At 38.5% G+C, this 13074-nt stretch overlaps 1 protein-coding gene across 10 annotated transcripts in view; it reads left to right on the top strand.

Moving 5' to 3' along the window:
- Positions 1-13074, top strand: part of CEP170 (centrosomal protein 170) — a 191777-nt gene that overhangs the window by 118548 nt on the left and 60155 nt on the right. For 9 of the 10 annotated variants that reach the window (XM_067555263.1, XM_067555264.1, XM_067555265.1 and 6 more), the window contains one exon: positions 12544-12693. The exons of the other annotated variant lie outside the window; for it this stretch is intronic. In XM_067555263.1, coding sequence (XP_067411364.1) covers positions 12544-12693 — 150 coding nt within the window. The remainder of the gene's footprint in view (positions 1-12543; positions 12694-13074) is intronic. 10 annotated transcript variants of the gene reach the window in all.

Here is a 13074-nt window from a genome sequence, read left to right on the forward strand (position 1 = left end):
AGATCAGATTTCATGGGGAAAGGCCAATTTCACAGTCAATTGTGTCATTTTTCACATCCGTGAAATTGGTAAGGCCCTACCTATGACATAATCTCTTTCCTATATAGTTTATGCTCATCTTCTCCAGTATTAATACTGTACAGTATTATTTCCACACTGTCTTTGAGGTTCTTGATGTTGAAATGACGAGCAAACAGATTTTTGGAAAAAGAGTTTATCAGCCAGAAATGTTTCAGCATCCAAATACTCAACACAGTTTTGTTACTCAAATATAACTTTAATTTTTAAAGCAATATTAGTGAATTCTCCTGACAGGAAAAGAACAAATAGAAAAGTTAAGGACATTAATTGTGCAAGGAAAAGATGTGATTAAACATCAATGCTAGCCTTTGCTGCGTAACGTTCAGTTCTTAAATTCTCATGCACACATTGCTGCAAATGTCTGGATTTCAGTGAGTGATAGACTGAAGGACCAGTTATATGATGCAAAGAGTTTTTCTGTAAAAATGTAAGGCTACTTTGACAAATGTAAAGGAAACAAAAGCCATACTTAAATATGTTGTCCTGATTTCTTAATTCATTTGGCTTACTTTTTCAGAGAAGACCTTGAATGGAAGAGAATATGCTCTTTTCCAAACAGGTAGCTTCAAAAAGGCAAGACTCTTCCGGTCAGTGTAATATTTTTAACACCCCAGTTGATGTCAGAGTACAGAACACCACAAAAATTCAATTCAGGATCTTTTTATGATCCAGAACATGTTTTCAATGTTTGTGTGTCCTAAAAAATTTATCACTAAAGGGAACAATAATGGCATTCATTTCTCTTCTCTTGCTGATCTCTTCCAGAAGGTGTTCCATGCGTTTTTTATATGCATGCAAAACTGTTTCCCTCCCCTAACTCTCTCAAAATTACCCTCCTTGAATGAGAGATACCTTCACTGAATGAGAGAGTTAGTAGCAGAGGTGACCTTCTTTAAATAATTAAATTAAATTTGTTCCAGTTGAAGAAAAGTTTTTTTTTCCCCAACGATGCTATTTAATACCAAATATTTAAAAGGTTAGAAAGCCTTGCTGAACCTTAGAAGATGTACATCTGTAATAATGGTTAGGAGGAATTCAAAATAGTATTTATATAAACCAATTACCCTTTCTAAATTAAAGAAACTTCTTATTATCTGTAGGTGTTGGAAAATTTCATAATGCTGTTAAATGTATCCCAGCAGATACGTTGCATTCATAAAGAAATGTGATACAAATTCTGAGTGTTTTGGAGGTATTACCTATGTTTACGGTATTGCAATGAGCAGAGACCAACCTCAAGCCTAAACAAGGACTCTTGCAAACAATATGAAGTACTGACTCTGAAATTATTAGGTTGGTTCACATGGGGTTTGGTTGTCTTTGCCTTACATACTGTGGTCCAGTTTGTCTCAACAGTAACTGCACTGTAGTACATTTCTGAATATTTTGAGGTGGTAAAATGCTGCAGTGAGCTTGCTACTGTTTAAGAGAATTTCAGTCTGCATTTTCCTCTTCTGTTCCTTCACATCCTAGAGGTTGTGTGTGCTGTGCATTGCTCATAATCCTAGCTTGCCCCGGTGAATGAGTCCTATGGTTGCTGAGCTACTTATGGAAACATCAGGCTCAGCTGAGAATCTTTTATAATTATTTTGGTTTCACACTTATTTTCTTTAATTGTAATACTATTTTAACTTGAAAGATAAGGTTGTCGATAAGTGTTTAGATGAAACATTTCCATTCTTTACTAATAAAATCTTTTTATATCCTAAATACAGCCGCACTAATGCCAAACTAATAGAAATCAAATTCTTAGAAAAGTTTTAGAAAAGATGGAGAAATGCATTATTATCATTTAACTGTCTTTTGTTCTCATGACATATTAACAAGGTAAATATTGGCATCAAGGGTCAGTTTTCACTTTTAAAATAAAAATTGATTTTTGAACATTAGATAATGTTATATTTTAATGTCCCAAGTTAACTGGATAAACAGGAGTTAGTTGTACAGAGATTCTATTATTGTGCATGTTGTCATAGTACTTAACAAAACTTTGTGTGGTCTTGTTTTTAAATAATGCATACTGAAGTCTATACTTTCTGCCCAGAATTGTTTGAAAGAATACTTTGTCTCACAGTTACCTTGTCTTTTTTAAAAATATTTTAGAATACCCCTTTTAAGCTAATTTCATGAAGTTGTATTCATATGGGTACAGTAATTATATTTTACTTACTTAAAGTGTGTGTGAATGGAATTTTACAATGCGGTCATAAAGAGAGATTTGATTGCACATAGTGTCATTTTAGAGGCAGAACTCTTTTTGGAATCTTTCTGCAGCATTGTAGATAATAGACTTCCCTGACAATAAAATCAAAGAACTGAAGAATAAACCAAGAGTGAACAACCTCTACACACTTAAGTTGTTATTCCAGAGAAAAATGAAAGTATTGAGACAGACATTTGTCTTTAGAAAATAGCTTCCAAATATCATGGACTTTGCACACCTCTCTAGCTTAATTACTTTTTTCACAGCACCAGTGATTCATGTCAGAAAGAACAGCAGCATGTCAGTCCAACAGATACTTCTGGTCACAGAATTGGACTCATAAATCATTAATATATTGAAATGTCATTGGGAATAATAAAACCCAGTGGATCAGATAAGGGAATCTATCCTAATGTTTTTGTTTTGTTTTATTTTGCCATTTTTCAGGAAGTTGATGCTTGTATTTAATCCTGGTTGAGGAACAAATGCAAAAGGGGTATTGAATTTGCTTTTAAGAAATCTGACTAGATTTTGGACTCCTTGGAGCAATTGTTTAATTTTGAAGTCCTGAGGAGACCGAAGACTTCATTATGACAGGGAACTACAAAATACATATACGCACATGGATATGTAACTGGTCTCTGAAAGAATGTAGGAAAATATTAGACTTGGCACATTGATATCTTTGATTTCTTAGTTTAGATGCCCTTTTGCTCTAGCAAATTCTCAATTAGTGTTTTAATTTTTATTCTGGAGAGTCTTTTGTGTTTTCTGATTTCACTTGTTGACTTTGTAATTAGAATGATTTACAGAATTTGTGAGAAAGTTTAAGATCACTTCATGAGGCCATTCTGCACTATACACTTGACCTGTTCTGGGTTACATTGCTAAAAAGATATTTTAAAATGCTTATCAAGGGTACCTATCAAGGACAAAATCCATTGAATCTGAGTTTCAAAAGCAATTTAAATGTGGGCCACATGTATAGATAGGGAAATGGCATATGAATTCTACTCTAGCATAATATATCACTCTTTTTATCATTGTTTCTTCTGTGTGAACAGTAGTTTTGATCTCTAAGAATGATCTGTTTTAAATTATGTTATGGGCACAGGGGCTATCATCACTAGTGGAAAGGTCAAGAGCTCAGTTTGAGTTTAAATTTATCACTGACAACAGCGAGCTTCTGGACTTGTCTTTGAAACCCTTTCTATTCCCTCACCGTTGGTTGACATCCCCACCATCCTCCCTCTCACTCAGGTCTGCCAAGTTAGATGCTTCTTAAATTTCTTCTTCCTTGCCCTGCACATCTGGTCTGTGTCCAAATCCTGCTAACATATTTCTAAAATTCAATTTTTTCTCTCTATCATTGTATCTAAAGCTCGTGTCTAGGACAACCTTCTCTCACAGTTTGATTGCTGTAACTTTCACCTCTCTGGTTCCCTGACACTCCATCTACTCTTCCCCAAGTCCTTACAAAACACAGCTACTAAAATCTTCTTTTTTTTTCTGTTATTTTCCATGTCACCCCACCGTTTTTGAAATCCTTCCACTGGCTCCTTGTTTTCTACTACATTTGCCCTTGCCTTAAATACACCTTGCAGTGTGCCACCCACTTTTTATTGAACTGTCTTGTTATACTTCTGTTTCATCAATGATTCCAGCCTTGAATGCTCATTTGTCCATTTCTCTGCCTGTGTTCTCCCACTGTGCTCCTTACACATGGAACTCCCTTCCTGAACTAATTTGTAAGGCCACTACTCTCTCTTGCTCAGATTCCTCTTCAAGATCTAGTTCTGCTGGTATGGTAACTCTCAGCTTAGCTGGGACAGGTAAAGATAACAGTGATTACTCTTGAATGCGTAGGTTATATAAATCCTCATTTTCAGAACCATTTAATTGTATTATAGTTAATCTGTGTTACTGAATGATTTTATTACAATTACCCTTATTATTCCTCCATCCCCTTGCTTCCCACTGTTTGTTACTCTCTTGGGCTTATATATCACTTACGTACCTTTTGAAAATGAGACATAGGATACGTGTCTACACAGCAAAAAAAAACGCATGGCTGGCTGGTGCCATCTGGCTTGTGCTCTTGGGGCTCAGGCTGCAGGGCTGTTTCATTGCTGTGTAGACTTTTGGGCTCAGGCTGGACCCTGGGCTCTAGGAACCTGCGAGTGAGTGGGTCCCAGACCTTGGGCTCCAGCCCGAACCCAGAAGTCTATAGAATAATAAAACAGCCCCACAGCCCAAGCCCCAAGAGCTGGAGTTGGCTGACACGGGTGAACCAAAGGTTTTTCTTTGCTGTGTAGACATACCCAGAAGTTCCAAAGTTGCTTAGGGCCTTTTAAGAATTTTACCCCATTTCTTCATGTGTATTTATACAGCATACAACACAACAGGACCCCAATCCTGATTGATCTCTTTGGCTTTTCTGTAATACTGATAACTTATGAAGATGATGTTTGTTTGTGGCTCTGATAGAATACTAATGTAATTTATACCGGATCATGTTCAGGTTCATATAGAATGCCTTTTGAAGACGGTATCTAGTGAACTATGGGTCAGATATTTAAAGGTATTAGATGCCTGAAGATGCAGATAGGTGTGACAGACCTGACAATATCCTGTAATATCCTGAATGAACTTCATTGAATTATGTTAAACCTAATTGAATTAGGGTTAATACCTTTGAGGTACATTGTATTCGAAATGCAGATGTTTCTGTACCATTGTGAGAGCGTATGGAACTTCTTTAGCAAGAAGACAAGATTAATGTGACTTCTGAAAGGTATGAGGAGATTCAAAGGTCTTTGTGGAACAATATGTGTGAAGTGATTTCCTAGGACGTACTTTGAGATGAGGGGAATGTAAATTCTCCCGCTTTGAAACCAAACTTTTGAAGATATGCCCTGGGAAGAGAGGCTCATTGTGAACCAATTACTTGCTTCTGGGAACTCCTGGTCAGAGACTCCTGATCTGTATAAAGGGATGTAGTCTATACTTGTCATGCGTGTGCTTGCTTTGAGCTGAAGCTGGTAACCAAGAGGGACATATTGAAGGATTTATCCTGCAAGAATCTATGTTAGGGTTGGGGTTCCTGGTAAACTTATTAGCATAAGCATATGTTTTTATTGTTTTTAAAATATGTTTTCTCTGTTATGCTTTTTACCTTAAGAATAAAGTAGGCTTGCTTAAAAGGACTTGTGTGATACTTATATCTGTTGACTGGCACTCTATCACTCTCTGAAGAGATGTCAAGCAGGGGTCCTTGGGCAACCTGTCTGTGCTGGGAAATACACAGTGAAGGCAGGGAACTGTGCAGCCTAGGAATACCCCGGTCTCAAAAGGGGAGAGATGCAGGTCTCCATCCAAGAGAGGCAACAACTGGGAGCTGGAAACCTGAGATTGGGTTCCCTTGCTGAGCCACCGAGGGGAAATACAGGTACAGTTGCCCTGAAAAGTGGGCAAATGGGTTTTTTAGAAGTGTCTTGATGCCTAACTCTGATTAAAATTGTGCTTTTGAAAATCGTATTAGGCACCAATCTACATCTTTAGGCACTAATACCTTTATAAATCTGAGTTTATGTTCTTCCTGTCTGTAACGTATAAGGTGCGTCTCAGTTTCTTGTAAACATATGAAAATGTTAGTAAAATAAGCGAATGCATGTGGGGGGAGGACTTAAAGTATTTAGAAACTTTTCTAGTTTCTTTACAGATAAGCAGAACTTAGAATACATTTTAGAATAAGCACAAATGAAGTATAAACCCGATAGACTTTTTCTTCCTTCTGGAAACTTAAAATGAACTAAAATTTAGGTTTGATTTTAGAATGATTCTTTTTCTCCTCGATTTATTAAGGAATTCTCAAAGGTCTTAAGCTAAATATTTTTCCAAGCATCTTTCTGCCCTCTCTGAGGCTATATAATTTGTGAGGCTTCTGTTTCCATAAATTCTTGTGATAGTTTTACCTGTAGTTGGTCTGATATTTATAACCACAGAGAAAATTGCCATCTACAATACACTGCTATCTAATAGAAGAATCCTGTAGTGTGTGACAGCAGCTGGTTTTGCTGCTGTGGAGAACTGGAGATCTTTCTTGCAACTATAGAAAGCTCCAAGAGAACAAGCAGAAAGATTTAAGACTGCCTGTGTTTGTGACTTGCCTTCTCTTTTGAGTTGAACTATTTGATTAATAGGTTTTAATGCAAATTATGTTGGCAGTAGGAGGAGCATGTTCATATCCCTGATGCTGTACTTTTGTAGTACACTCTCAGTTTCTCCCTACTAGGAAGGGAAATCTTCATCTGATAAACTGTGGATTTGCAAATCAGAATTTATAGATGCTTCTAGTCCCAGGACCTCAAGCTCTTAAAGCTCTGAAATGAAACATCAACCAAAAAAAGTACTGGCCTTCCATAAAACAAAGGGCTTCCCCTTCCTCCCACCTGTCTTGTCGCTTGGTGGAGTATCTGATTGAGTCAGAATTTTCATTTCCCTATTAGAGTAACACACTCAAGGTTTCTCATAAAGCAGAAGCAGCAGTGACCACAGAGCTGAGCTTTGGACCCATCTGAAGCCCAATGAGAGCTAGGAAAGTAAAAGAGAAGAATCTTTTGAGGCTTTTTAAAAAAGTTTCTAGTGATGACAGCTTGGAAACAAACTGAAGTAAACAGATCTCTCAGGTTGAAAACTTACCCACTGTGACTTATACTCTCCCATTATAGCCATCCAAGGTTTTGCTTTGAGAATCTTGCAAACAAGGGCACGCTATTTGAGAGGCTCTCAGGTCACTTCATAGCTGAAAGAATGGAAGGAGAATGCATTGTAGGCTACCACTGATAGTTCTAGGGCCATCACAAGTTCCCTCATAACTTACCACCAGATGGTTGAGCTGTTACTCCTGGGGGAATTTTCGAATTCATGTCCCCTGCAGCAGATTTTTGTTTCCCTGCAGAAAATGATGGGGAAGCAAAGGGAAGTTGCAAGAATGGTCACACGCCCCTCCCCAACAGTGCCTAGAGCAACTGGTGGAGAGGTAAATCACAGGGGAGAAGGGTGCTGGCTGGGGACATCCCAGCAGGTGGCTCCTACCCTGTGGCAGGCTCAGCTGCTAGGCCCGGCTGTGCTGGGGGCAGGGGAGGATGGAACTGCAAGGAGCGGCCCCCACCTCCAGAAACTTCTCTGGCTGTAGGAAGCTCTGCACCACCCCTGCTTCCTGCCCCCGTCACTCCTCAGCCATGCAGGGAGGGGTCACTGTACAGGAAGCTGCTCCCCTGTCGGCCCAATCCCTGTGCATCCAGACTCCCTCCATACCCAGACCTCCTGCCAAACCTCACCCACTGTACTCCCACCCCACTGAGCCCAAATCAGTTGCACCTGGACCCCCTGCAGAGTCCCATTACCTCTGCACTCAGAACCCCCCTCACCCCAACAAGTACCTGTGCATCCAGATCTCCCCACATCCAGCCCCCCACCAAGCTGCCCATATCCAGATTGCCCCCACACAGAACCCTCTTACTCCACACCTGGATGCCCCCACACTAAGCCTATCCACACTTGGATCCTGCTGGGTTGACCCTGCTTGCCCCACACCTGATTGGGGGCCGGTGCTGGACGTGCATGTGATACTCTGTCCTCGCTTACTATCTTGGTTCACCTGGCATGGAAGGGCAGGGCCCCGGGTGTTTCTGGGGCATGCCCAGCCCTTGTGCTGTGTCAGGGTTGGGTGCAACTTCATCACTTAGTCTGTGTTTGGTGAGGAGAAGGTCTGCAGGGAGATCTTCCACCTCTGTACAACCAGTGACCTGTGCTCCCCACTGCCATGCTGGAGCTCCATATTTATTTATTGACAAATAAAATATGTGCATAATTTTTATTCTTTTGGTGCAGAATTTTAAATTTTTTGACACAGAGCTCATTCAGGCGTATTCTTTTGCTGGACAGGCAGTGACTTCTCACCTTTGAAAGGATAGTGTATTCGTATGATGACAGTGTATTCTAGTGGATGAAGCATGTGCCTGCATTCTAATTCTGTTTCTGACACCAGATTCCTCTGTAATCTTGGTCAAATCATTTAATCTTTGTTTTAGTGTGACGTGGGTGATAACTAAGGTTAAGATTCTGTCACAGGTATTTTTAGTAAAAGTCAAGGACGTGTCACGGCCATTAAAAAAAAAATTAACAGAAGCCGTGACCTTTATCTGACCTTTACTAAAAAATTGCAGCTGCTCTAGCCCCAAACCCAACCCAGCCACTCTGGGGATTGGTCCACCACTCAGCTGTTTGAGGGGCCCTGGGTGGTAGTTACTGCCTCTCAGCTGTTTGAGAGGGCCCCTGGGAGGCAGCTGCCACCACTCAGCTGTGTGGGGGCCCCCAGGCAGCAGTCACCATACATTAGCTGTTTAGAGCCCCCTGGTTTCAGCTGACCCAGCCACCCATCAGTTGTTTGGGCCTGACAATTAGCTGTTAGGTGCCTAGCAGCCTCCACAGATCAGCTGCAGTCCCAGATCAGTTGTTAGACTTCTGGGCAGCAGCTGACCATCCCCAGGGCAGTCTCTGCTCTGGCAGTTGGGGGCTGATAACTGCTTCAGCCCTGCCCTGCCCCAGAAGAAGTCCCAGAGGTCCCGGTAAGTCACGGAATCTGTGACTTCCGTGACCTCCATGACAGAATTGTACCCTTGGCGATAACACTTCCTGCCTCAGAGAGATGGGAGATGGGGGAGAGAGGGTTGTGATGATTATCATGATGTCATTAAATGAGATGAGGTTCACCAAAATACACGTACAACCTTTCAGTAGAAAACAGTCTAGCAGACTTCCAGAAATTCAACTTAATTGAACAACTGGCCTTTTCAAAAACTTTTTAAATTGTTTGCAACTGACTCATAACTTTCCAAAACTTTCAACATGCAGGCTGAAATATTCCAGGCTAAGTCTCTGATGAAAGATGATTTTTTTCTAAGTTTGAGCAAAAAGTGTTTAATCACATAAGTAGGGAAAGGTGAGGAGGGAAAAAAGTTTTTCCCATTAGATAAGAATTCAGGTAACATTTTTTAAACCAGTTTTACAGCCAAAATGGTTGATTGTATAAAGGTGAAATTTGGCATGGAAATGGCCCTCATTGAGAAATGCCATTGAGTATTTTTGTGAAATTCAGTTTTGAATTGACCGTGATATGAATCTTTAGAAAAAGAGATGCTGATATCCAGTACTAAGATGATTTAGAAACTTTCCTCACTGTAGATACGATTCTAGGGATTTAAAAAAAAATAACCAAAAGGTGTGGAGGTCAGGATATCTGGGAAGGCCCTTAATGACTCTAAGGTGGATGTAAAAGGAACGAGGGTACAGCACACTTACCTTTTTAATTGGCAATATGTGCTGCTTACTCAGTCAGATACCTAGTTCTGTAAGATGGCTGGTAAAGCTTGATAACGCCTCAGAACCTAGAAATATTGTTGCTTAATAGCCCATTTACCCTGAATACTTAAAAAATAAATTAAAAAGCAATTATTTTCATATTTGGAACAACTGGTCACATTTTGACCCAAATCCTATAATATGGCAGCATCTCTTTTTTCCAGAACGGACTTGTAGCTAAAATCTTGGCCATTCAATTTTTAATAGCCAGTTTTGTTTGAGATAACAATAGGAAGGGGGTGTATTAAATGAAAACTCACCTTCCTATTTGTCAGCCTACTTTCTCCTTTATTTCTAATAGTGAAGAGAGAGGCAAGAACATAGCCATGCACTTTTTTTTTTTCAGTGCAAGAGACAACCCGATATTGTCTAAAATAACTTTCAAAATCAGAGAAAAAAATGTAAAGCATAGGAAGCCTACTTATTATTTTAGCAAACCATAGGAAAATATGCAGACTCAAACAGAATGCAGTTACATCTCTTTTCTCAAGGTAGGCCTCAGTCACAACAAACATCATGCAAATGCCAGCAGTTTGCTGTGTGATTAGGATATGTTGTTTCAAAATCTGCATGTTTCCATTGTGGACATAGTTGGATTATTTGGTGTGCATTCAGATTAAAAATAGATCAGTCAGTCTTGAAATTCCTATGGTACTAGTTATTTCTCTCGGCAAATATTGGCATTTTACAAAAAGATTTTCAAATACCTCATATTTAAACTTTGAATCAATTTACTTTTTGCACAGTTTATATTCACATCTGAAGTTTTCACTATCTATCAATGATACTTGGATTTTTCAGAAAGATTTTTTTTCTTTGCCTTGTTCTTCATCCTGTAATATCACTAATTGGGCTAGATCATATCCTCGCTCCAGAGAAGAGCACTGCGGTAGGATGGGAGCAGAACTATTATCACTCAGGAAGTAGGATTATGTGGTATTTTGCTGGTGTAGGGCAGAAACACAAAATTAAAAGTCTCTGGAGTGTGGAGGGAATACGCTGACCAGCATTTTACATTTGCTGCAGAAAGATGTAGTGTATTCTCCCCCTTTTCCTGAAGGAAGGAGCTGCAGAAAACAAGTACACTAAAAGAGAAGAGGTAGCATGATAGTTAACTCTGTAAATCTGCACTAGTCAAAGGCAGCAGGAAAGGAAGAATGAGGAGAGAGAAGGAAAAATGGACATCACATCATGTATCATGCCTGTCATGGGTACAGAAGATATACAGAGTGCTTCTAAAATAGCTCATGTATGAGATTATCATATCATTATAATGAAAGATCAAAATTAATAGAGCAAATTTTTTTTGCATGTTCTATGTTTAAGTGATTAGAATCAGCTGGAAGGCTGACTCTTTGCACTAGAGTACTTTGCAAACATGTAAAGCAAATTTGAAAATGGTTTCTCATTCTTAAGTTTTGCCAAAACACAAATATTAATCTATGTGGACACCTAGAGGCAAAATTTACATAATTGTCTTAAATGGGAGTTTGTATGGCTGATCGCTGCAAAACTCATTTTTTGGAGTGCAAAAGTGCGCCTTTACGATACTTTAGGCATCTATTAGTTTTCTTAGATATGGAAAAAGTGTTATTGATTGTGGCCATCTAGTGGTGATTTGGCAGATTTATAGACTTTTGAAAATAGGAAATTTGTTCAGAATTTTGGTAAGCAATGCATCTTGATTTATATATTAGTACTTGGCAAATTGTTCTCCATTTATTAAAGATCCATAGACCCCATCTGCAAAATTATGAAAAACACTGCATTTAGAAAAATATTTACCTATTTGTATGTTATTTTGTTACTAGTGACATTTTATAAGAACAGAACAGTTGTTTAAGTAGCTCCCTATTCCTTATGACAAAACAATCCTTGGACATCACAAGAACCAATTATAATATCATAGAATTATAGTTGGGGGTGGGATCCTGTTTTAGTGTGGATGCCCGTAGTAGTAGTAAAGTTAATTTAAAATCTCTCTAAACAGAATTTTCCAAACAATATCTTTCTGCACTTTAAGTACTGATTTCCCAAACTGCATAGAGTTCTTTTTTTTAAGGAATTGTAAGCTGTCTATAATAGTGGTTCCCAAACTGTTGTCCATTGTGGCCTATGAAAGATGACTGGTACCTTTTAGGCTGGCTCTCCTCCTTCTGAACTGCACTGAAAGAAGCTAAAATATATTTATTATTTTCCTAATTACTTTTCTAAGTAAGCAATTACTTTAGTTGCTGCAGAGATGTTATTCTATTAGCAGAGTTAGGAAGAGGTGGTTCATGCAAATATCAGTGAGTCAAAAGGTGGTCCAAGATACAGTTTATTTGAAGATATGGGCCACATGAAGAACACTTGCTCTAGAAAAAGCTTCTGAAAAAGAAAAAAAAATGAAGTATTGCTTTAATTAGAACCATAACACATTGAGGAGACTGGTAGCAAATTTAAGTACATATATTTCTTGTTTTTGAAAATATATTTATAACAAATTACCTGGCAAATACTTTTTTAAATGTGTTTGTTTTGCCACTGATTTGGCCACTATCTTTGTGCCCTGTTTAATTATTTTGATCAGAAGAACATTGTTTCATATCTGGTCATTTCAACTAACATTTCCCTGAATTTTTGAGAAACTGACAAATATCTGCTCTATTTCTAAAATTAATCACCTGTGTTCTTTACATCAGATTAGTTGATGTCAGATTAGTGTAATAAAAGATTTTAAAAAGAAGCATCTGACTTACTATGCCAATATTGACACCATCCTTACATTAAAATTGAACATTGAAGCGGGAAAGCATTGGGTTAACGTATGTAATGATTTGTTTCATTTTCAGGTGTTTGGAGTGGATGACAGCCAGGATTATAATAGGCCTGTTATCAACGAGAACCAGAAAGATTTAGTAAAAGATTGGGCTATAAATTCTGCTACAGTAGTGCTGGAAGAAAAAAGACCACTGAATACAACTGGATTTCTTGACACAGAGGTAGAATTTCATTTTTGATGGTCTTCTTTTTTCTTCCAATAAAAGAGAGAAAGCACTAATAGTTGACCAGTGAGTGTTAAGCAGCTACCAAACAAGACTTTGCCTACAAAGCATTAATTCAGGTCTCTATAAAGATTTGATTTTTCTCATTTCCGTTTCATTGTATTGTAGTTTATCAAAACATTTTCTTTTAAGGTAGCTAAATTAAATCTTGAAGGCATTAATCTTGGCTACCTTCTGCTTGCATTTACATGCATCTATAGGAAATATAGCATGAGCAATTAAGTGATGCAAATAGAAAGCTAGTATGAGTTCTGAAAAAGGGAAATAGGGATGGACATCTTCAGGGTTGAAGCTCGCAAGTGAGGCCTATCTTCTGAA

The sequence above is a fragment of the Emydura macquarii genome, unplaced genomic scaffold, assembly GCF_026122565.2.
Source record: "Emydura macquarii macquarii isolate MOO-44397 ecotype Brisbane River unplaced genomic scaffold, CSIRO-AGI_Emac_v2 contig_1597, whole genome shotgun sequence".
In the NCBI taxonomy this organism is placed as follows: Eukaryota; Metazoa; Chordata; order Testudines; family Chelidae; genus Emydura; species Emydura macquarii.